Raw genomic sequence first — 24157 nt, 5'->3', positions numbered from 1 at the left:
TGGAAGCATGGATCCACACCCTGGACCAGGCTGTCAGGAGCGGGAAGGCATTTTCACAGAGACCTTCCATGGCCCCTGGAGACACAAGTTTAAACACAGAAAACAGTCTGTTTGAAGGGAAACAGAGCTGTGTGGGAACCTCTGGACAGATGTGAAGGCCAAGCCCTGTCAGAGACCACGAACCCCAGCTCTGAACCCTGAGTGCAGAAGGGAAGCTCAGGGCACTAGGATAGGGGTGGAAGTGAACACGGGCAGTATGCATGTTGTTTGACCTGCTCTTTGTGTGTGTTGTATGTTGTATAATGCATGTCTTAGAATGAGAAAGAATGGAAAGGAAGAAAGGCTGGCCGGCCCACCCCTAGTCTCAAGGGTAGGATCCCACGCATGACTTCTTCCAGAGGCTAGCGCCTGCACGAACCAGTCTAGGGATTCGGATGTCTGTCTTGCACAGAAGTTAATGATTAATTAAACTTACTTGCTGTCCCTCTGTTTGCAGGATCTGAAAAAGCCCTTTGATAAAGCTTGGAAGGACTATGAAACCAAAATGTGAGTGTTTTTTATTGTTTTAAGTTATGTAGGCAATTTGAGATTTCAGTTTTACATAGGGATTTTGTTGCTCGCAGGGACTGTCTGAATAAACCAAATCCAGGAAAGGATTTTCCTCAAGCTGTGTTGCATGGCTCATGGTGACAGGTGTATCTGTGGTCTGCGTTCAGAGAGGGTGGCCTCTTCCAGCAAGCTCTGCTGTGTCGTGGTGGTCACAGAATGGGGTTTCACATTAGGTCTTCCTGGTGGTTAATTAAACAAACAAACAGACCCCTGGAGCTGGAGGGGATGGCTCACGGGATAAACCACTGGAGCTGGGGGATGGCTCACGGGATAAACCACTAGAACTGGGGGATGGCTCACGGGATAAACCACTGACTGTGCAAAGGTGAAGACCTGAGTCTGAGGCCCCAGAACCCGTGTGAAAAGCCAGCTGTGGTGGTGGCTGTGATCACACTGTCCCTGGGGTAAGGTGGGAAGTGCAGACGGCCAGAGTTCCTGGAAGTTTGTCTACCAGGTCACCCCTTACACAGGGGCAAACAAGAGACGCTGTCTCACATAAAGCAAAAAAACAAAGACTGACCCCTGAGGTTGTCCTCTGAGCACATTCCCGCCAGGACATGCGCACAGACGCAGGCAGGTGCACCTTCATACACAAGGGTGTCTTTTTGTTCGTTTTTTAAGTGCGCTCTTAGTTCTGGGTCCCTGTTTATCTGAAATATTAGCTCTCTTGTTTTTAGGACTGCCAGCCCTGAGGGCTTCAGTTTTACTTGGTTTCTTTGTTGCTAGGGAGGGAGGTAGTGGTTGGGGCTCAGTGACCCTGAGACTTCAACCAGGGTCTCTCTCTGCTCAAGGTCAGTCAGCTGGTGGCCAGGGACAGGCAGAATGTTTCTCATCAGTTTCTCATTCTGAAGGCAGGGAGAATAAGGCCAACTAGAAAAAGCTAGTGACAGTGTGTGTGTGTGTGTGTGTGTGTGTGTGTGTGTATGTGTGTGTATGTGTGTGCGTATGTGTGTGTTTGTGTGTGTATGTGTGTGTCTGTATGTGTGTATGTGTGTGTATGTGTGTGTGTGTGTGTATGTGTGTGTGTGTGGCGGGGGAGGGGGTGCTTTAAAGGTGCTGATGATTGAAATGACAGAGTTTGACAATTCCTTTAAATGTCTTGTGTTTACTTTGTATCTGCCGGGGTGCTGGAAGCATCCCGGAATGGAAAGACACTTCCCTACGGAGCCATCTGGTAAAGTGAAGGGTGTCTTAAGGAGGAAGTCATTGTAGAAGTGACTTAAGTGTTTTAACTGGGTCCCTCCTCCCACCACGGGTGGCATCCACTCCTCTATTCAACAGGAGTGGAACGAAACTGGGGGACCTAGAACGTCTGTTCAACTCAGGGAGGCTCCCAACCGTCGTCCCTGGCCCCTTGGCCGCTTTTCACTGTGCTAAGTTCAGTGACGTCAGCACATGGCTGCTACTGCACCTGGGGCCTGGCACCTGCCTATCCAGCTCAGGGTCAGGAGCGGGATTGGCTCACCACTGTCCAGCTGTACCTGCACATTGCCCCTTACCCCACAACCTCACTCCGAGCCCTGGGTGGTGGAGCAGGGTAGAGTGACGGCCGAGAACACTGTGGGAGAGGGGGCTCTGGTTGGGGCGAGAGAGACTGGGGGAGCGACGGCATCACACCCTCCAAGACGAGGCTTTACCTGCTCGGCACAAGGACAAAATCACCTCAGAGTCAGGCTTGGGAGTGGTGGGGGGCTTATAGAGCCTTTTTAAACTCAAAGCAACCCTAGGATACATCAAAAAGTTTTTCTTTACCCGTGAACATGGCAGTTTCTCTATCCCAGGAAGCCTTGTCATGTGAGATAACTAGATTTGAGATGTCTGCGGGATTCCTCTGCAGTAGCTCTGTACTGAGTGTTTAGCTACTTGGCCAGTGTAGCAGAATGTTGTAAGGAGCCTAGAGACTGTAGTGCCCTGTGGTCACAGGTCCGTTGAGGTGCCTGACTTTTTCTAGACAACGTCCCCGGCGAGTGACCTCCTAGTCCTTCACATTCTTGGCGCCTTCAGAGTATCAGGTTGTCCTGGTGTGCCAGACAGAAGAGCAAAGGGCTGGCATTCGTGGATCTTCCACATGTATGCACAGACAGACACACACACACACGTACGCACGCACACACATGCACACACACACACACACACACGCACACGCGTACGCACACACACGCACACACGTACACACTGCCTCCTGTGATGGGGAACCCTCAAGTAGCCTATATAACCATCAAACAGCTTTTACGGAAAATGCCAGCCATGTCTCTGTGTGTGAGCTGAGGCTGGGCAGGAAGTGCCTCCAAGGCCTTTAGGTACAGTGCTCTCTGTGGCCCGTGTAACTCTGTGACACCGTTTCCCTTGGTGTTGGATGTTTCTGGGAGTGTGCCCAGCTGGTTCGTTTATACCTGAACTGTACACGTGACATTTAAGTTATGTAGCTTAGCATGAAGTCTCTGTGGGAAGGGACATGAAGGAAGAGAATAGTTGAACAGCGTGATGTTGCCGTGAGAAGCACTCTGGAGGCCAGAACTACGTGTGACTTTGCTAAATGCGACGCAGAGGGTGCTAGTGAGGGTCTCTAGCGAGAGGCTGGCTATCAAGGGCAAGGTGTGTGTGGGTCCTCCATCTCCTTGGACACAGATCGGACCCAACAGGTGCTTAGGCAGTATCTGTTGAGTGAGCAGTGGGAAGGCCAACTCCAATGTGTTTTCATGACACCGCACAGCTTGCTTTCTGCGAGAGTTAAGAGGTCGCCTGCTTCGAAGAGCGCCACGTGGGCGTGCGTTCGTCTCTGCCGATGATTCTGAGGCTGTCCAGTGGGGAGTGCGGTGCCCAGCGGCCTCTTGACTCACCCTCACATTTCCTTCACACACAGAACCAAAATAGAGAAGGAGAAGAAGGAGCATGCCAAGCTCCACGGGATGATCCGCACTGAAATCAGTGGGGCCGAAATTGCAGAGGAAATGGAGAAGGAACGGCGCTTCTTCCAGCTGCAGATGTGTGAGGTAAGAGGCCAGGAAGAGGAAGGTAGTACAGGCTGGGCCACGGGCGCACACCTCCTCTTCAGCGTGGTCTTCCCCACCAGACAACCGGACTGCGTTTCTGGGCTGAAGGTTTGTTTCCTTAGAGGAATCTTAGGCTAGTTCCTGGTGTGTAGGTTTAGGTCAGTCTAAAGCCAACCTTCACTCAAGGAATAGAGAGGGACTGGCAGAGACCCGACTCAGAGGTCAAGAGCACTTGCTGCTCAGTCACGAGGACCGGAGTTTGGATTTCTGCACCCAGACCAGGCTGCCCACAGCTCCTGTAATTCCAGATCCAAGGGCTCTGGTACCCTCTTCTGGCCTCCAGGTAGACCAGCACCCACGTGCCCAGGAACACACACAAGAATCTAAGAGCATCCTCTCTGGTCTCCATGCTTTCTCACAGGAGTTGGCTAGAATATTTACCTCTTCCATGCTATTAGGAGTTCTTATTATACCTGTGCTGTCAGCGGAAGGGAGGTGTGAAGAGCTAGCGGAAGACATTCATGGCTCCCACAGCATCCTTGCTATCCAGTTAGACACCACCCGCCCTAGGGCTCTTGCTTTCTATGGTCTTTGCCTGTGTCTTGGAGAAGGGCAAAGGGGAGCTGATACCAGGAGCCTTTATCTAGATCAGAGTCCAAGGAGCATGAAGGCCTTTGTGTGTGTGTGTGTGTGTGTGTGTGTGTGTGTGTGTGTGTGTGTGTGAAAATGGCCCCGTCTCCCCTAGAGTCTGCATTAGAGTAATCCCCAGCCCAGCGGTACTTGTTAGACCCCTTAAACAGGGCACTAGTTTAAAAAAAAAAGAAAGAAAGAAAAAGCATTCGCAGACCTTCCTAATTGTATGCTTTATGGATTGCTTTTTATAATAAGTTCCGGTAAGTAGAACTTCCGGGTCAAAGAGCGTACACATTGTAAGTCTTGCTACGTTGCCAAACGTTTTATTAATGATTGTATCATTTTGGTCCGTTGCCAGATATCCAATTAAGAGTGAATAACTATCAAAAAGGAAGGAGAAAGGACACATAGGCAGTTCTTACAGAGAGAAGAAAATTTGTTGTTATGGTTTCAGAGCGGCTTCCTGTCCCCTCACTGGCTTGCACAGCTGGCCTAGGAGGGTTTCTGGACTTGGGCTCATCCTGAGACAGCTGGGAACTCACGGGGCTTACCTCAGGTTAGCAGGTTTTCCTGGGCCATCCTGTCTTCAAGAGGAGATGTGTTCAGGATTCTTTTTTTAAAAAATATTTCATGTGCATTGGTGTTTTATTTTGTTTTGTTTTTGTTGTTGTTTTTTTTTGGTTTTTGGTTTTTTTGTTTGTTTGTTTGTTTTCCGAGACAGGGTTTCTCTGTAGCTTTGGAGCCTGTCCTGGAACTCGCTCTGTAGACCAGGCTGGCCTCGAACTCACAGAGATCCACCTGCCTCTGCCTCCTAAGTGCTGGGATTAAAGGTGTGTGCCACCACCTCCCGATACACATTGGTGTTTTGCCTGCATGTATGTCTGTATGAAGGTATCAGATCTTGAAGTTACAGACAGTCATGAGCTGCCATGTGGGTGCTTGGAACTGAACCTGGGTCCTCAGTGCTCTTAACTGCTGAGCCATATCTCTATCCCACCATCTCACAGTGAGGGGAAGGGGGCTTATAGATCCCTTGTTCTGGACACTTTTAGGAAGGGACAAATGAATTTTATAATGCCTGGGCTTCCTGCTCAGCAGTCTTTAATGGATTCTCTGGGTTAGAAGTGACTTTGATACAACTCATTTAAAATTCACCTTTTTAGTGCTCACATTTAGGGGAAGTGCTTTGGATCAGCAACAAAATCTCAACTACTGGATGCTAACAGTGTTGAAGACAAGGACCTGGTAAAGAAAGGGACTTGAAACTGGGTGTGGTGGCAAAGTGCCATTGATCTCAGTTCGAGGACAGTGAAAAAGGCACCTGGGTAGAAGAAAATACATAGTAAGAGCCAAGGCAGTTGGAAGCTCCCATTCATTCCAGGCATCCTCCTCCCATGCATCGAGAGTAAGCTCGTCCTGCCTGGATATATGGCAGACTATCTAGTTAGTAGGATGTGTGGTTATTAAACGTTGCATTACCTGACCAGCATAGCCCTTTAATCACGTTTGCAGACAGCACCTGGTGTCTAGCACAAGCTCTTCCCGGTCTACAAGCTGTTAAAGACGTCCAGATAGAGTCAGTCTTGAACAAGGGGTGTGGCGCAGTTGGTGGTATGCACACCTAGTGTGCACAAGCCCCTGGGGTCAGGCTCCAGCCCTGCCTAAGCCAGGTGTGGTGTTACATACCTGTATCCCAGCACTTGGGAGGGGGAGGCAAGGGGACCAGAAATTCAAGGTACTCCTTGATTGTCCAGCGAGTTTAAGGCTAGCCTACGCTACAGGAGACCCTGTTTCAAAAGAGCCCCTGATGTCGTCAGACGCTCCCAGCTGCTGACTTCTGCCACGTCCTTCCCTTGTTTCTCAACAGTATCTGCTGAAGGTCAATGAAATCAAGGTTAAAAAAGGAGTGGATTTGCTGCAGAATCTGATCAAGTACTTCCACGCCCAGTGCAAGTAAGTGGCCCTTTCTCATGGTGTCCTTGAATGCTCCCCGTGGGTGGCAGCTTCCAGTGGGTAGCTTTGTGTTGAGGGAATAAACACTTGTGTGTATGTATGGAGGTGTGTGTGTGTGTGTGTGTGTGTGTGTGTGTGTGTGTGTGTGTGAACGAACATAGCTCAGTGGTAACTCACTGTTGGCCTGGTATGTGTGGGGGCCTAGGTTTAATCCCCAGAACTGGGGTATCCAGGGGAGAGAAATAAAGAAACTATCATGAGCTGGGCCTGGGGCTGGGGCTGCAGCCGAGTTTGTGTAGTATTTGCCTAGCACGCAGAAACTCTTGGGTTGGTAATTCCCAGCACTATGTTAACGAATGTGGTGGCATAATCCTGGTCCACCTAGGAGGTAGAGGCAGAAGGAGCAGAAGTTTAAGGTCATCCTTGGCTGTGTAGAGACCAGTCTGGGCTACATGGGATTCTGTGAATGAATGAATGAATGAATGAATGACCATGGGAAAAAAGAAGCGCCAGAATACAACACAGATGAACCTTAACTATGTAGAGGGAAGGAAGGCAGAGGCGCAAGGTCACATTGCATGACTCTGTGTATTTTAAAACCCAGGAGTAAAAGCACTTTATAGACGGAAAGCAGCTTAAACAGTTCCCATAGAAAATGAAGGTGTGGGGCCTGACTGCGTGTGAGCCCATGCTCTTTCGGAGGTAACAGAACATGTTCTGACTGGTGCAGACACTGGCAGTATTCTGAAATCTACTGCACTGTACACTTCCAAAGAGTGATCTTATGGCTTGAGGATTGTGTCTCAATAGAAAATGGAAGTAGGGAGGCAGTATTTAAAAATTGACAACAATTGTCAAATACCTTTTATTTTCCTTTTTGTAGAAGGGCCAGTTTGTTTGGTCTGACACAGGATCTCAGATTTTGTTGATTTTGATTTTTTTTTGTTTTTGTTTTTTGGGTTTTTTTTTTTTTTTTGGTTTTTCGAGACAGGGTTTCTCTGTAGCTTTGGAGCCTGTCCTGGAACTAGCTCTTGTAGACCAGGCTGGCCTCGAACTCACAGAGATCCGCCTGCCCCTGCCTCCCGAGTGCTGGGATTAAAGGCGTGCGCCACCACCGCCCAGCGTCAGATTTTGTTGATTTTGAGAAAGTGGGGATGCAGTGTTGAGTGGATGTGTTCTGTTAAGCCAGTGCTTGCATACATTACTGGTCTTAGGAAGTCAGTGGGAACGAAAGAATATTCGTGTTCTGGGCACTTAGCTTTGCTATGGATGTCAGCTTTGCACACGGTTCCTGTTTCCAGTCCAGGCCCCTGACCACTGGTGTGAGTGCCCACACATGAGTTTTTCACAAGCCACAGCTTCATCCCTCACTCACCTGGTAGACTTTGATGGAGTTCGTGTTTACATACGGCTTTGTGCAAGGTGCTGAGATAAAGGGATGTGCTTGGAGAGGTGGATCAGGGATCGGACGTTTGCCTCGGCGTTCTGAAGACTGGACAGATGGCTCAGTGGTTAAGAGCGCTGTCTGCTCTTCTGCAGGACCTCGGTTGGATTCCCAGAACCCACGTGGCAGCTCACAACTGCCCTTAACTCTAGTTCCAGGGGGTCCGACTCCTCTTCTGACCTCCGAAGGCTTCTGCAGACACATGGGGCACATACATACACTCATGTGCACATACATACACATAGAGCTAAACAAATACATTATTTAAAAAGAGTAGCCCCAGACAGTGGACTGCCGTAATCTGGGGTGACATTAGCATGGCTGAACTGATCCCCACTGGAGGGGAAAGTGTAAAGCCCTTTGAGAAATCCCTCAGAGGTCAAGCTGCCACACCTGTCTATTTGATGCTCCCCGAATGGGCCTGGCCTGGGGATGATTTCATTGCTTGTCCTCTTCCTTGGAAGGTCCTCTGGCTTTCCCTGTGCTCCAGCAGACACACCGTCTGGTTCAGGAGCATCAGCCCTTGCCTCTGCAGCATCTTCATTCATTCCCATGTCCAGGGACGCCATGTGGACCAGCTATGCATGTGCAATGGGGGCTCGGGTGCTCACCCCGAGGCTGCTTAGCCGTTGATCTCAGGGTGGCTGTGGTGACTCCGTTAGCTTGTGATCAGGTGGGATATCAACTGGGAAAGACTTGCCCAGACTCAGAGGGCCTGGAATTTCTAGAATTTTTAAGGTGCTTTTCTCTGACAGATTCAAAGCGAGGACCTGCTCAGCAGATCGGAGCGGCTGCTCCGTCCTCTCCTCATAGCCCGGTTGCCAGGCTGCATAGGAAGTGGGTTGCTTCCTCGTTGGGTTTTTATTTTTAGGGAAAAGTTATTCTCAGATTTCCTTTTTCTTCTTTATTTTGCACAAACTATCAGTTGGGTAGCAACAGGCTACTTGTGGAAAGTGAATTGCTTGACCTTTTATGGACACGAGCTCAATAACCTTCTGAAATACAAGTCTTCCCTTTTCCTCCTCGGTTGAGGGCTGGTGTGGGAGAATGTGGGGGTTGTGTCCTCACATGGTTCAGTTCATACTTGGGAGGCAAAACAAAGCCTGAGAGGCTTGGCCTTGGGACCCTGGGAACCTGATGTCATGTGTGTGCTGTGCACAGTTTTCAGCCCTTCACATGGCCTCTGCAGGTTTCCTGGTCCCTAGCCCCACGGCTTCCTCACTACGGCTGTCTTCCACATGGCATCTAGACCCTTAGAACGACTTCCATGCACCTTAATTTTGCCTTTTACATTTATTTTTGCTTGTTACATTTTGTAGTGTTTTTTTTTTTTTAAGTATTTTGTTGTCACCGTTTCTTTATTTCATGCAAAGGCAGGCACTTGTGTCCCTGGAGCATCTGAATATTTGTCTTCTGCTGCTGGAGAGGGAGGGTGCTGTTCTGTAATAGCCAAGGGAAATAGGGCAGCCCTTGGGACAGTAACTAAAGGAGACGGTGACTCTCTGAGGCGGTGGCTCTCTCGGAGGTGGGAGTGTGTGTTGAGTTGCCTTGCGCTTTGAGGACGTACTGCTCAGAGCTGTGAGGGCCAACCACTATGTTGATGAGGCTTGGGAAGAGGAGATGTGGAGGAGTGGGTTTTCGTGCCAGGAAGGGGTGGGTGCCATGGGCAGACCCTCAGTAGATGGGGTCCCTGTTCTGATGCGATGGTAGCATGAGCGTGGAGCGCTTGGCACAGTGTGTGAGGTCCAGGAGAAAAGATCGCATCTAAAAAGTTCCATTTTCAAGGCTCGAAAACTGTGGTTGAACCGGCTAGAAAATGTCCAATAGGAAGAGAACGAAGTCTGATTTTGGTAACACTAATGATAAATGCCCTTTGACTAAAGCTTGGAAAAATGGTAACAGGCTTTGGGGACATGCACCTGTGAGTGTGTCACAGTGACTGACGGACCAAGGTCACGGAAGCAGCCCTTGAGCTCCTTCCCTTTGAAGCTGCCGTGGTGTCTGCCTGGTGTGTGCATCTACAAGGAGGGCACAGATGGATGGATGTTTGAGAGTCAGAGCAGGAGTGGGTGGGAGCCTTATAGGTGGATTCATAGGTTTGTCAAAGATGAAAACTGCATACTTAGCCCGAGTTTGCACCTTTTGAGTGTACTCTCCAGGAAATGTGAGAGAGCCAGGCTCCCGAGCCCCTGACTACACCCTTGCTCTTTCCGTTTACCTTGGGAAGAGTTGCCAAGCTGCAGATGCCCAGGGCTGCACACCTGTTCCCTCCCCGGGTACTGCCTTTTCCTGTACTTGCATTCCCTGCCTCCTATGTTTATCTCTTCCTCTCTCTCTTGTGACCTACCTACATTACCAGAATGCGGAGTGAGCAAGGGAGTCATTACGTAAAGAACTGTAACTAAGGCATGGAGATCACACGAGTTCACAACAGGAGCAGCCGAGTTTCTGGTGCCCGTGGCTCTTCAGTTCTTCAAGATTTCCTTGTCAATTTAGGAAGCCCAGAGAGGCAGGGGACCTGACGTGTTTGCTCTAACTGTGGCCACAAATACCCGGACAGGTCACACTGACACGGGAACGTAGTTAATTGTTATCCAGAAACATGTTCTGTGTTTAGAAAAATTAAACACAGGTAAATATCTGAGTCCCTAGCTTTAGGAGATCCCTTTTGCTATCTAACCTTTGAAACCCACCCTGCTTTTGGTGTAGGTGAATCCCGGCCATTCATGTGTGTCAAAGTTGCCCGGTTTCTTTCTTGTACATTATTCTACTTGACTGTTTCCTAATAGAATTCTCTAGTAAGCGCTCTGGTCTTTTTGGCCTCAAAGCCCTCACTGCCACTATCCAGGAAGTCTCGTTTCTATTTATTAACTTAAGCTCCAGTCCCCTTTTGTGCGGGGGAACGCTCAGCCTATTGCCATTCCTTTCCAGTTCGTTCACACTTCTGTCATTTTATTCTGGGTTTGCCAGATCATGTGCGTTTCTGCTCTTCCAGGAACCCTGCCTTTTTCCCTCCCATAGTCTCATGGCTATCAGCCTCCCCCCACCCCGTGACACACAATCTCTGCCTTTTCTTTCCCCCAGTTTTTTCCAGGATGGACTCAAAGCCGTAGAAAGCCTCAAGCCTTCCATTGAAACGCTCTCCACGGATCTCCACACAGTGAGTAGCCTCCCTCTGGATGGGGTGTCCCCGTTCAGGGCCCATTTCTGCAACCTTGTGCACGCCTGCTGTGCTGTCCGGCAAGGACCGGCTCCGGTGTGCCGAGAGCCGTGTGAACAGGCCATCCCCACGTGTGTTTGTGCGTGGAAATTCCATGACCTGCGACATCTAAGGATGCCTTAGTCTTAATTTTCTCTGCTTCGTTTGCTCTTCAAAGATCAAACAGGCCCAGGATGAAGAGCGTCGGCAGCTGATACAGCTTCGGGATATTTTGAAATCGGCATTGCAGGTTGAGCAGAAAGAGGTGAGGGGATTTAAGACTGGAGGATCACTGTTAAATCCCACCCCCCATGCCTTAGAAGCCCTGGGCTGAGGACGATGACATCCGTGTTGACCGGGGGCTCACAGACTCCTCTAGGACCATGTCTGTTCGCCTACAATGTCTTTTGCTTTTTAAATCTTAGTTTTATAAGGCCGTCTATTTTCGGATAGATACTTCCTTCTAGGAGCAGCACCCACTATGGGCCTGAGTGGCCAGGTGTGATGTTTTTCCCGCTCTGCCAGTTCTTCGTGGTTCAGTCTGTCACATTTATACCCTAAGTCTGTCCCCAGACTGTGATTTCCCTGTTCTGTGTGTATGAACTGCTCCCACTGTGTGAACTCTCCCCATTGTGAACTTTCCCCTGTGTGAACTTTCCCTAGTGTAAACGCTCTCCAGTGTGAACTTTTCCCAGTGTGAACTCTACCACTGTGAATTCTCCCCAGTGTAAACTCTGCCCAGTGTGAACTTTCCCCTGTGTGAACTCTCCCCAGTTGTAAAGTCTCCCCAGTGTGAACTACCCTCAGTGTGAACTCCCCCAGTGTGAACTCTTCCCCAATGTGAACTTTCCCCTGTATGAACCCTGCCACTGAGAACTTTCCTGTGTGAACTCCCCCCACTGTGAACTTTCCCCTGTGTGAATTCTGACACTGTGAACTTTCCTCATGTGTGCACTCTCCCCTGTGTGAACTCTCACCAGTGTGAATTTTCCCCTGTGTGATCTCTGCCACTGTAAACTTTCCTCATGTGTGAACTCTCCCCACTGTGAACTCTCTCCTGTGTGAACTCTCACCCCAGTATGAACTTTCCCTGGTCTGTGGAGTAGGGACAGAACAAGTTCCCTTAAAGCCCTAGCCTGTTCTGTTTTTGAGGAGTTAGGTTGGGTGTAGTGGTGTGGACTTATAATCCCAGCATGGGGGGAGGCTGAGGCAAGAGGACCTCCATGAGTTTGAGGCCACCTGGCGCTGTGTAGTAAATTCTAGGATAGACTAAACTATATAAGGATGCCTTGTGTGAAAATCAAATGAAAGATGAGATGAGAGTTGGTAAGATGGCTCAGAGGGTGAAAGTTCTGAGTTCAAGTAGTGAATACAATGGTGGGAAGGGAACCAACTGAAAACAGTTGTCCTGAAACTTGCATGCCCATTTCACAGGTGCGCGCGCGCACACACACACACACCACCACCACCACCACCACCACCACCACCACCACCAGCAACAACAACAACACTTTTTTAACAATAACAGTTGGGGCTGGAGAGATGGCTCAGCTGTTAAGAGCACTTTTTGCTCTTCCAGAGGACCTGAGTTCAATTCCCAGCACCCACATGGTGGCTCACAACCATCTGTAATGAGATCTGGCGCCCTCTTCTGGCCTGCAGGTGTACATGCAGAGCTCTCAGTCGTAAAATTAAAAAAAAAAGAAGAGTTATCTTTGCATATGGCTCCACTCCAGTGGCAAGCCATCCGTGGTTCTTGTCTGTTTCCTTGGTATGCTGGTGTCTTTGTGTCATCACGGTGATGATGATGCAGCTTTGGGATTATTATGAGTAACTTTGTCTCTAGTCCACCGTTGAGGCTAGCCCTGAATTCCGGGCTCATGTGATCCTCCTGCCTCAACCTCTGAGTAGTGGGATATAATGGGAATTTAACGTAAATCCTCTTCCTTTTCGATAAATTTAAATAACTGCTTATCAAAGCATAGTTCTTAGTCTGTAACTGAATCTTGTTGTTTTTCTCCCAAATGCATTTACCTTTTGTGACCGAAGTCTAGGAGAGTAAGTACCCAGTATTTTCACAGATGGCGGTTTCGCATGCTTCGTTCGTAAACGTTTCTTCATGTAGCTTAATGGCTGGTTCACTTCAGCTTTCGGTGTCTCCTCTCTCACTCCAGTCGATGGTTTTCCTTAAAAAGACTGTAGGATTTGGACACATAAGACGAATGGGATGGAAAATCCCCAAGTTTAGCTTACACTTTGCTGTCATTCTGCAAGGCCTTCCGGTCCCTGCTGAGCCCTTTCTCAGCAGGACTCCCCCCCCCCCCCCCCCCCCCCCCCGCCAGTGCCTTCTCCATGATGCTGCTTTGCTAGAGATTGCTACAACATGGTGACCTTTTCCTAGTCCAGAAAGTGCAAGCCTGTGACGTGAGCCCCACCACCTGTGAGGTGGCTGCTCTCCATAGCGTTGGCGTGAATGGTGACGAGATGTTTTTGTCTGAGGGGGCTCTAACTGAGACAGAACGACCCAGCTGGAAGTGAGGAGACATGGCTGGCTTGGCAGCCGTTGGGGTGTAGAGACTATGGTAGTTTTGACTGTGTAGAATTTGAGGTCTGAGGAGACCGGCTTCATCAGAGAGTTGTTACCGATGGTCTGTAGAGGTATCAAGCTTGGTGACACAGACAAGAAGTCTGGTGGCTTTTTCCTGTGGTCCGGACTAGCCTGCTCATTTGCCACAGTGGCCCAGGGCTGTGTCAGCTGAACCACCTTCCTTTCCCCTGGCTTTGTGCCTGCTGACTGCTCTCGGGCCGAAAGCTCCTCCACGCCCCTGATTGTGAGGATGTTTTTTGCATCGATTGCTTTTTTGGTGCTGATGCTTAGACTGTAAGACAGTCTGCGGACACAGTAGCACCTTGTTAGCAAGTGCCACTATGTCGGATCGTATGTCTTTTCCCGTAATGTCTGGGCATGGACGCTTACCTCTGTTCCCTTCAGTTACGTTCTCCCCCGTGACTCAGAAACTCAGCCAAGGTGTTGGGTGGATATTAGCAGCACTGTGTCGATTCTAACTCCGCCTGTGCACTAGAGAATGGCGTAGACAGACATTCAACCACAGGCCCACAGACCGTGCCTTTTAGGTTGATTGGAGTGGAGACTTCCTGCTCCCTCTGCTATTCTCAGCTTAAATCAGTACCGAATGCGGCCATCAGTCGGTGGCTGCCAGCTGCTCTTCCTTACCATCCTGTGGCTGTCCTTCAGTTTGGAGTCCCGTCTTTTCTCCCAGTGTTCCTCACACCTCCCTGGTTAGACTGTTTCTCTCTAGAGAGGGTACCTCTGTGAGATCATTCCCATCAGGAAGAACCTCACATAGAGAAAATGTGAAAACTGGGTATCTGTGCCCCATGCTTGATTTTGGGGGAGGAATCCTTCTTCCAGGGGTTCCTGGTGTCACATGTACCTGTAATCCTAGCTTCTTGGGAGACAGAAACTGGGGATCTAACGAGCATGCACAAGGCCCTGGGTTCGATGCTTAATGCCCCCAGTGCCCCTGGATATCGCATGCACTTTCTGTCAGTTACTTTCATCTTCTATTTTCTCCATCCGTGTACATCTCCGTGCTGCCGCCATATCAGTGAGGTCCACATGGGTGGACCTGCTGGGATGCCGCTGCTAATGAGAGCCTAGATGTGATCCTGCAGGATGATCAGGGTCTGGGAGGTGGTCTCTCTCTCTCTCTCTCTCTCTCTCTCTCTCTCTCTCTCTCTCTCTCTCTTCCTGGGGTTTAAGTGAGGAAGCCGGAGCTCTTGGTTGTATGAGTGCATTGCTCTCTGTGTGTCTCTCTGTCTGTCTCTGTCTGTCTCTGTCTCTCTCTCTCTCTCTCTCTCTCTCTCTCTCTCTCTCTCTCTCTCTCTCTCTCTCTCTCTCTCTCTCTCTCTCTCTCTCTCTCATCTCCGCCTCTCCAAGTGTCCCAGTCTAGTGGCCAATGGTGGAGCCTTTGGCTTGTCAAGTAGCAGGCCCTGCTCTGACCCTTGTCTTTCTCTAACTGATTTTTCCGTCTGGATTTGTGACCTTATGCTCAACACTGACTTACTGCTGGCCTCTGCCGAGTCCTGAGCAAGCCTGCCCTGGTCTTGTCTGCCCCGGTGGGAGGATGACTTGCCCAGCACCTGCAGTTCTTGTTTCTTAAGCGGTACACTGCACAAACACCCCAGAATAAAGTGGGTGCAGTGCTCCCTACTCCAGGAGTAACAATTTAGAACTGGGGGTGTGAAGAGCAACTTGGGGTACAGCGTGAGAGGTTTAATGGAGGGGTCTGCCAGAGACCACACAGTTTCCGAGCCAGGACTTTAGACGACGGCCAGGAGATGTCCCAGTCTCAGAGGTGGAGCAGGAAGGCTGCTTTCTGATTCAGGACGAGGGTAGAGCAGAAAGGCTGAGTCTTCGTCTTCCATCTTTGCCCGCACGAGAGTGGCAGGGTCTGGGCCTTTGCTGCCTCTGTCTCCCGCAGAACAGGAATGATGTCCATTTCTGCAGTCGTTAGGATGGCTGAGAGGTTGCGTATGCTGAGGTCTCAGTTCATTAACTGGATATGCAGGGACTAATTCATTTGTTCAACCCCTAGATGCAGCAGTGAGCCAGAGAGGCCATAGCTTCTCATGCCAGTGTGCTCACACTCGGTGCTGCGCCACGAAGGCCAGCCATGCTGCTGTCCGTCACTGTAGGGCTTGTCCCTGCTTTTCTTAGTCCTCTCTGCCAGCCTCCTCTCGCCACCCTTAGCCCAGATAACTTTGTTTTTCACTTTGTCCACGTTGCAGTGGTGTTCTTTCCCAACGCTCCAGAGAACATTCTTTCCCAAGGCTTCACCATCACAGGATCTCCTAGTCATTGCCAGGGGCCAAAATACAACCTCTCACCGCCAAGGTGGCTCATTCAAGTCAGTTTAGAAGTGCCGATAGTATAGGGGGAGAAGAAGAAGCTGGCATGGGACTGGGTCACCCACGTGGGCAACAGTACCCTGCCACTCGTGTCCCCCAGTGCCGGCGCAAGAATTACTGATGCTTGACATGCCCTACAGCCCGATGGGTGGCTTTATGAATTCCCTGGTAGGGATTTTATCTCTTTTCTTTCTTTTCTGTTCTTTTCTTTTCTTCTCCTTCCTTCCTTCCTTCCTTCCTTCCTTCCTTCCTTCCTTCCTTCCTTCCTTCCTTCCTTCTTTTCTTGTGTGTGTATGTGATGAGGAACAATTTTATAGTAATATTAAAACATTTAGGCACATGTTTCTTTTTCTATGTAGTGCATTTTTAAAAAGTGGGACTTAAACAAGATGCATTAAAAACAGTTTCGTGACCGAATTTTTAGGACTCACAACTTCGCCAGAGTACAGCGTACAGCTTACATCAGCCTCAGGGAAACAAGGAACACGGCACAGAGCGGAATGGGAACCTGTACAAGAAGAGCGACGGGTAGGTGGCTAGCCCGCTGGGTGCCGAGTTGGGATGTACACAGTTACCTTCTGTGTCAGTGTCTAAACCCTCCTACCTCCTGTTCTCAAGGATCAGAAAAGTGTGGCAGAAGAGGAAGTGTTCGGTTAAGAATGGCTTCCTGACCATATCACACGGCACCGTGAGTATCTCTCCTGATCCAGTCTCTACTGGGGATGGTGGCTGATGTCTGTTCTGTAGGCGCCACTGTAGTGAAGTGGTATTCTGAAGTTTTCCCCACTAGGAAGCTTGTGCCCTCATTTGTGGGGTACTCACAGCCTCGGTGTGTTCTTTTGGTCACGTGTAACCTGGTTGCCTTCCACAGCTTCACGAAATCCAGGACAAACTGGTCACTCGGGCCACCTTTCTCGAGTAGCCTTTGACTTCCAGAAACTGTCAAACCCGCTGTGCTTGCTAGCGTCAACCTGGACTTCCTCCTTACAGACTTCTGCTGTTATTAAAGGAATAATCTTTCTAGCCATCAGAATTTTGGGAACCAGATCTAGAAGACAAGGGAATTCCCTATCTTTCTGGCAGAAATCTCGGGTGCCGTGCCCAACTTCAGTCAGTGTTTTTTCTCTATCATCCCGTGTGTAAAAGAGCCCGTGCCACATGACGGAGGCCAGGATGGGCTTGTGTGAGAACGGAGTGGCTTCAGCGTAGTTTCCAGAGACCAGGAACTCTGTCACAGCCCTTTGTCCCTTCACCTGGTGTGGCTGGGGCTGGTGAAGCTGGTCTGGGTGTCAAGGCCGTCAGTTGTCCTTTCGCCGAGTACAGACGGTGTCTTCCCCAGCTGCAGGTCTCATGCTGCATGTTTGTCCATCCTGACTGGGTGGTGGTAAAAACATGAGTCTTTTTCTTAGTCTCTTTCTCGGTCCTACAGTCCCCTTAAGAGGTGGGATTGGGCAGAAGCACAGGTGGGCTTCTTAGCACTTTTGCTTTGTTTTGCTTATTTTTGTGAGACAGGGCTTCTCTGTGTAGCTTTGGAGCTTGTCCAAGAATTAGCTCTTGTAGACCAGGCTGGCCTCCAACTCACAGACATCTACCTGCCTCTGCCTCCCGAGTGATGGGGTTAAAGGTGTGCGCCACCACGGCCCGTCTTTAACACTTTTGAGTAACCAAGAAAGATGTCGCAGAAGCAAAGATGATGCTGTGGGAGTCTGGGGAAGGGAGTGTCCCCTTCACTTCCGATGAGTCGATTAAGGGCAAGTAAGAAATTAGAACTGAAAAAAAAGACACTAGAACTGATTTGTACCAAGCAACTTGGTCCCTGACGCCTCAGCCTCAGGGACTCTCCATATCTCTGGACTTGAGGGAGCCAAGGTCATCCACCTTCCCATAACCCAAACCGCATCTCACTCCTGAGCCTCGAAGTTTTGGGCCTGGACACTCTGTTTCAACATAGCAGGTGGTGGTGAGGGGCCGCGACTGCCTGAGACTAAGGGAAGCAAGCGCGTTTAACCATGCGGAATGTCAGGAGGACGCTGGGCCCCACCCCCTCTGCTGCTGTGTTTCCTTTCCACGGTGTCCATTAGTTTGCTTTAGTTCCGGCACGCTGCCTCGACGCATCAGAAATCATTGTCGCGTGAGGGCCACGTTTCCTCCATGTCACAAGGAATATTTGCTTTCTTGGGCTCCCTAAGGGGCAGGACCTCCACTTAAACCAGCTACGGGGGAGGGCAGGCCTGCTGATTCCTTGCTGAGTTGGTTCCGAGTAACTTCCAGCGTTCCAGCTTCCTCTCCAAAAGCTTAATAAGAATTCTTTAAATTTTGATGGGTTGCCCCAGTTTTGGAGCAGACAGTAGTTATAATTATCTTCACCAGGATGCTGCTGCTTCTCCTTACAGTGTATGTATTTTTTAAGAGCTGTGTGCTTTGAGGTGAACCCTTTCAAGGAACTTCCACTTGGGGGAGGCGTTCTCTGCCATTAATATAGCCACTTCCCGCTGTCTTTAGGTGGGTCCCAGCTCAGCCTCCACCTAACTGCCTTGGAGGAGCCTGGGTAGCCCGTGTGTTGTTCTGTATGCCCTGGCAGTCAGGCTCCTGAGGGGCCCTCCGTGTTCCCACACCACCCAAGTGTTTGCCAGTTGTAGACGTGAATTGTCGGAGCTGAGAGTGAAGACTGGGAAATGCATTATTTGAGGGGTTTTGTCTGACTCCTGTGTAGCTTGCCCCTCTGACTAGCGGCTTGTGGCTGCGCTTTGTTCCCACTGTCAGAAAGGAGCAGGTTCCCAAAGGTGGGTCTGGGGAAGTGGGGATCTAAGAGGAGCAGCGCCTGACACATAGCTGGGAATAGGGTCTGTGGAAATGGGAAGTTCCTGGGGCATGCTTGCACTACTGGGAAGACAGGCCCTTCTGGAAGCTGGTAGCCTCTGGGAAGTGAAATTACTGCATTTTTTGCTCCCACAGTAACCATCTGAGTATGGGTACCATCTGGGATGAATACCGTGAGGGTTGGCATTGGTGTCGCCACAGCAGGCTGTGTTTCTGGAACTGGGACACTCAGACTTGGGATTAGGTGTCTTCTTGACCAAGTCCACAGCATTGCCACCCCATCAAGACCTGAGGGCTGCATTGTGCCCAAAGAGTTGCCTGATGCCTCTTAGAAGACCCAACATTTTAGTATGTCTGTCTGTATGTCTGTATGTCTGTCTGTATGTATGTAGTCCATCTGTTTCTGCCTCCTGAGTGCTGAGATTAAAGTTGTGTGCCACCATACCTGGTTAGCCCAATAGTTAAAAAAAAAAAGTAATTGTTATTCATTTGGAAGGAATAGCACAAATTTGTGTTTTGAAGGTGTTCTAATGACTAGAAATATGGGTTAGTGGTGAAGAGCTTGCCTTACCTGCATGAAGCCCTAGGTTAAGCCCTTATGGCGTCAATCAGTCAATCAATCAATCAATCAATCATCAGTGGCTTTTATAAACCTGGGACATTTAGTAGAAAGAGGAGTGGCAGGATTAAGTGGAAGAATCACTAATAACCTCTGCCCTCACGCTGCCAGCTCCAAGGCTGGTAGGAACTTCCCTATAGCTCAAGTTTCCTGCTAGACCTAGACTGCCTCAGGAAGGAGCCAGCACTGCCCTCCAGCTAGACTGAATAATGACTTTGTTTCTTTCCAAATGGCTGTGGGGCAGGTTTTTGTGTTAGTGGATAGAACTTCCTCTCGTAAGTTGCCCTCGCATCTTTGTTGATAGCTAATAATCCAACCGAGCAAACAGCAAGTGGTTATTAAAGTGAAACCTGCCAGGGCTGGTGGTGCGTAAGATTGCTCGCCAAGGGTCTGTGGGTCCTTTTTGGCCGCCATCTTTAATAGGTAGCTGTATTTATGGCCTTGAGTCCCCAGTCCAGATGAAGGTCTCAGGTCTTTTCATGAACTTGGTTTTCCTTTGTTGTGGAGTGAGAGTTTGTCTTTGGGCTTAATTACCTAGGTAGAGAGAGACAGTGACACAGCAGGGTAAGGAGGTGACAGAGGTGGGGAGGGAGGAAATGTCATACCTCTTTATGGTGGCTCTCAGAATGTGTCCTGGTAGGAGCTGTGGTTAGCTGTGTGAGACCGTATATGATCGAGCCCCCTGCAATTCTACCATGGATGGGGTTGATCGTCTCTAGACCTTATCCCGTTTTGAGTTGCTAATTGTTGTCTATTCGGCTGGACCTGTATAGTTGTAGGTGGAGGGGAAATCATCTTCATTGGGAATGGAGCAACTGGTAGGTTTCCCATGCTACAGTGGGTGACCCCAAACCTATGCACATTTGAATAGCACTAACTGGATTTAGTGGGTTATCCATAGAAACCCTGTGTGTGCCCTGGCAGAGAGGCAGTGACCCTGCCTCCTGCAGAGCTGAGACCCAAGGAACCCCAACATTCCTGTGTGTCCTGTCCCTGATACAAACTTCTGCAGGCTAGGAAGATGTCTTCTCTTGAGGACCTTCTCCCGTTTCCCACTCACCCCATGCTTTACATTTGTTTCTAAACAGGCCAACCGGCCGCCCGCCAAACTCAACCTGTTGACCTGCCAGGTGAAGACCAACCCCGAGGAGAAGAAGTGTTTCGACCTCATCTCACGTAAGGCTCTTTCTCAGACTGTGCAGTGCTTACTTTACACGTTCCTGGAGAGTCAGCCTTTTGAGGAATTGGTCTTCAGGTGGGTGAGGCAGGAGGGTTATGAGTTTGAGGTCTGTCTAGCGTAGGTTCATGGAGAAACCGTTTTCCAGTGGCCTGCCTCTTTTGTTTCCGGTGGTGACTGATGGGTGGCTTGCCAGGATTTTGGGTTAAGATTGGCCTTTGGAGAGTTCCCGCTCCATCTGCTCTGTAAACCGAGAGCCACCCTCTCCGCCCTGAGTCTCAGCTTCCCCACTGGTAAACAAACAGATTGTATTAGGTGAGCCTCAGGCCTCAGGTCCTCTCGCCTGCTTTTTTTTTTTCAAATGACAGTTTTACTGCCTGGACCTTCTATCATTTATGCGTGTGATGTTTAAAATGTCATAAACGGAGGCCAGGGAGATGGCTCAGTGGGTAAAAGGCCCTTGGCTGCCAAGCCTGACGACCTGTGTTCTATTCCTGGATCCCATATGGTAGGAGTGGATCTGTCCTGCAGGTTGTCCCCTGACCACACACACGCACCACAGTACACATAAGTCCCCTCTCTATCCAAAACACACATTAATGTAAAGTGGTACTTTCTTTTTTTAATGCTCAAAGTGGAAATGATTAGGTCTTCGATAAAGCCCTTGAACTTTAGTGATTTTTTTCCCCTCATGTTTTTTTAAGTTGTTTATTTTTCCCACTACAGAATTTCTCTTTTTCTCCTGTGTATTTCTCTCCTTTATGGTGCACACGAAGAAACTGTTGCAGAACCAGCAATTACAGCAAATGTTTATCCAGAATCCTCCAAAAACAGGAAAGGGGTTTGTGCTGTCTTAAGGAAAATATGATAGATAGGTTTTGTCCTTGGTCATTGTGTGCATCATGATTACAGTTCAGGGACAGGTGGACCACTCTGCACTCTAAAGTGTTGCTCCCAGCTGTCCAGCACAGCGGTTGACACCAAGCTCTGACCTGAGGGGCATAGGCAGGTGGTATGTCCCATCCTGCGATCGACTGCATTCTGACCACATTGTTGAGACCTTGTAGCTAGTGTCGTGTGATTTAACACACACAGCAAATCAAGAAGTGTGGCCGTGCCATTTCTGCCGTCTGCCTGGCACGTGCTCCTTGTCTACTGGATTTCCTTTTGTAGACCTCCTGCATCGAGCTGCAGGGAGGGTGAGCTGTGTGACATGGGAAACCTCTGGGGACTGTTGGTTGTTTATGCTGGGCTAGGGAGATTGCTCAGTGGGTTTGGGCGCTTGCTGTGCACGCCGTAACCATGTGTGTGTCTTCAACCCCAGCACTGCTGAATCAGGTAGAAATAGGAGAATCATTGGGGCTTGCTGGCCACTAGGATAGCTCCAGGGTCAGAGAAAGACCCTGACTTCAGGGAATGGAGCGGAAAATGACAGTGAGATACCTCCTCTGGCTTTTACACACACACACACACACACGGGGGGGGGGGGGGTTGAGATTATGCTGCTTCAAGCTCCAAACCTCGGTCTGGCAGGTTCCATGTGTAGCAGCAAATTCTCTCCATTACATCTACAACATAAAATGCAGAGCCTTGACTCTGGTTTCAAATGTGACCACTGCTGGGCCACCTGCCTCTAGACAGCAGCCAAAGCTTGAGTTAAAGAAAGAAAACGCGATGGTGTCGTTCATTGTCTACTGGTGGCTGGAGAAGGGTTTTTTCCAGCTCTTTATTTCTAAAAAAGAAGTAACCTGTTAAAAATCTGGCTGCTACCGTCGGCGTAAGATTCCCTTGGTAACTGTCTGAGCTTCCTGGGCTTTGGGCATCTCAGCCAGGTGGGTACAGCACCTCCCCCAGCTGACTGGAGGGTTCAAGCGAACACACAAGTGCAGAAGCAGTTGCTATGGAACTGGGGGAGGGCCGGGGCATGCACATAGTGAGGGCTCAGATACACCCCCCCCACTCCACTAGGGTGTGAATTGTTGCATCCTGAGGATGTGGGAGAAGTGGCCAGTGTGTGAGTCTGGTTCTGCCCCAAGCAGTGCTGTGGACTTCGCAAGGCCCCGCTGCTGACTTTGTGGCATCTTCAGGCTTATGAATAACACCGAGAGGGCCCAGCCTGAGCTGCTCTGTGAACCTGGCTGCAGGCACAGTTCCTTGCTGTGGCCTTGCAGAGCCTTAGTTATGTTGAAAACCTGTTTCACCCATTTCCTCTGCTTGGTCTTCAAGGGGCAAAATTAATTCTAGTCCCCACCCAGTCTAAAACTCAGCAGATTTTTTAAATGCCCAAATCCTCTAGGAGTGGCTTTACGCGCGGGGCTGCTGGGGCATGAGTTCGTGTGAAGAGACAGGAAGTTATGGAGAAAATGCACTGGCTGAAGCTCTGGTGTGACTGTTGTGCTGAGAAAGTGAGGGGGACCTGGCTTGGCACCCCGTTCTTCCCTCATGTCTTCTCTGCCTCCCGACAGGTGGGGTAAATGCTATCAGGTGGCTTTGACCTTAGCAAAGTTGAGTTTTGGGAGACAACCAGGCGCAAGAGTCCAGCTGCCCTCCAGGGGTCACTGATGATACTGCCTTGAAATCTCTCAGGATGACCATTCAACCACCGCCTGCAAGGCTGTGATCTTGCTCTCCCAAAAGGGGCTCCCCATTTTGATCAAGAGGCCATGGGAATGTGCCCCTCAAGGGGGATTTGTCTGTTATAAAGCCAACCCTTTGGGAACTTGTCCGGTCTCATGCCCTCAGGATGACTTCCCCTCTGTAAACCCAAGTCTTGAGCCGTTATACTTGACCCACACAGGCACCCTAGGAAGGGTGGTGATTAGAACTGAGCCAACTTGGCCAGCTCCTGAGCAGGATAAGGCACAGGAACCCTGGTGGCCTGCCTGTCTACATGGCAGAAGCTCATGCGGATCTCCAGAGAACCTGCAGAGAGAGCATTGTTTGGACATTTTCACACAGAATAACCTCCCACTTCTCTGGTCAACACTGGCAGAATTAGCCAACAGCCAACCCAAGCTGTACCCGCCCAATTCACTGTGGGCCTGGGGCACTGGCAGGCCCTCCAGTCTCAGCTTCCTGAGATCCCTGAGCTCCGTGTGGCAAGCTCCCAGCTCGAGCTGTGGACCTGCCCCTCTGACCCTTTTCCTAGGAGGCTGGCCGGGGCCATGAAGTGCCTGGGCATAGAAGAAAGTGGCCTGGGCGTAGGAGAAAGTGGCCTGGGCGTAGGAGAAAGTGGCCTGGGCGTAGGAGAAAGTGGTCGTGTCTCTTTTCTCACTCAGTTGGGTCCAGTCCAGTGTTTGCCTGACGTGAAGTAATTTTCTGTATCAGTCCCTCTCTTTAGTGACAGGTGGGACATAGAAAGGTAATGTTTTGCTCCCTCCCTCCCCCTGCCGGCGTGTTAAGATTTTAAAGAAGCAAGCAAAACCAAAACCAAAACCGCGACCTGGATCCTCCGCCCTGAACTCTCGTACTTGACCCCTCTTGATGTTTGGCCCCCATCCAGGCTGTTCCTCAGGAGCCCTCCTAAGGCCGGGACCGAAAGCGACAATTGCAGAGCCGTGTCCACAGTGTGCGTGTGCGTGTGTGTGTGTGTGTGTGTGTGTGTGTGTGCGCGTGCGTGCCCATTTGGAGACCAGAAGGCGACTTGTGGGGGTTGGTTCTCTCAAAGATGGCTTTCAAGCTGCCAGTCTCGGTGGCAAGTACGCCCAATGGCTGAGCCCCCTCCTCGCCCTCTGCTTGCTTTTAGGGTCATCAATATTTTCTTGTGCCACCAAAAAGA

General features: G+C 50.0%; 1 protein-coding gene across 2 annotated transcripts in view; it reads left to right on the top strand.

Annotated features, from left to right (window-relative positions):
- The window catches only part of Asap2 (ArfGAP with SH3 domain, ankyrin repeat and PH domain 2), a 154634-nt gene that overhangs the window by 88609 nt on the left and 41868 nt on the right, over positions 1 to 24157 (top strand). For both annotated transcript variants that reach the window (XM_038319569.1, XM_038319568.1), the window contains exons 5-12: positions 497 to 546; positions 3473 to 3602; positions 6103 to 6188; positions 10717 to 10792; positions 11010 to 11096; positions 16188 to 16291; positions 16382 to 16451; positions 20291 to 20378. In XM_038319569.1, coding sequence (XP_038175497.1) covers positions 497 to 546; positions 3473 to 3602; positions 6103 to 6188; positions 10717 to 10792; positions 11010 to 11096; positions 16188 to 16291; positions 16382 to 16451; positions 20291 to 20378 — 691 coding nt within the window. The remainder of the gene's footprint in view (positions 1 to 496; positions 547 to 3472; positions 3603 to 6102; positions 6189 to 10716; positions 10793 to 11009; positions 11097 to 16187; positions 16292 to 16381; positions 16452 to 20290; positions 20379 to 24157) is intronic.

This window comes from Arvicola amphibius, chromosome 2 (genome assembly GCF_903992535.2).
Source record: "Arvicola amphibius chromosome 2, mArvAmp1.2, whole genome shotgun sequence".
Classification (NCBI taxonomy): Eukaryota; Metazoa; Chordata; class Mammalia; order Rodentia; family Cricetidae; genus Arvicola; species Arvicola amphibius.
This window is presented reverse-complemented; position numbering and strand designations above follow the sequence as displayed.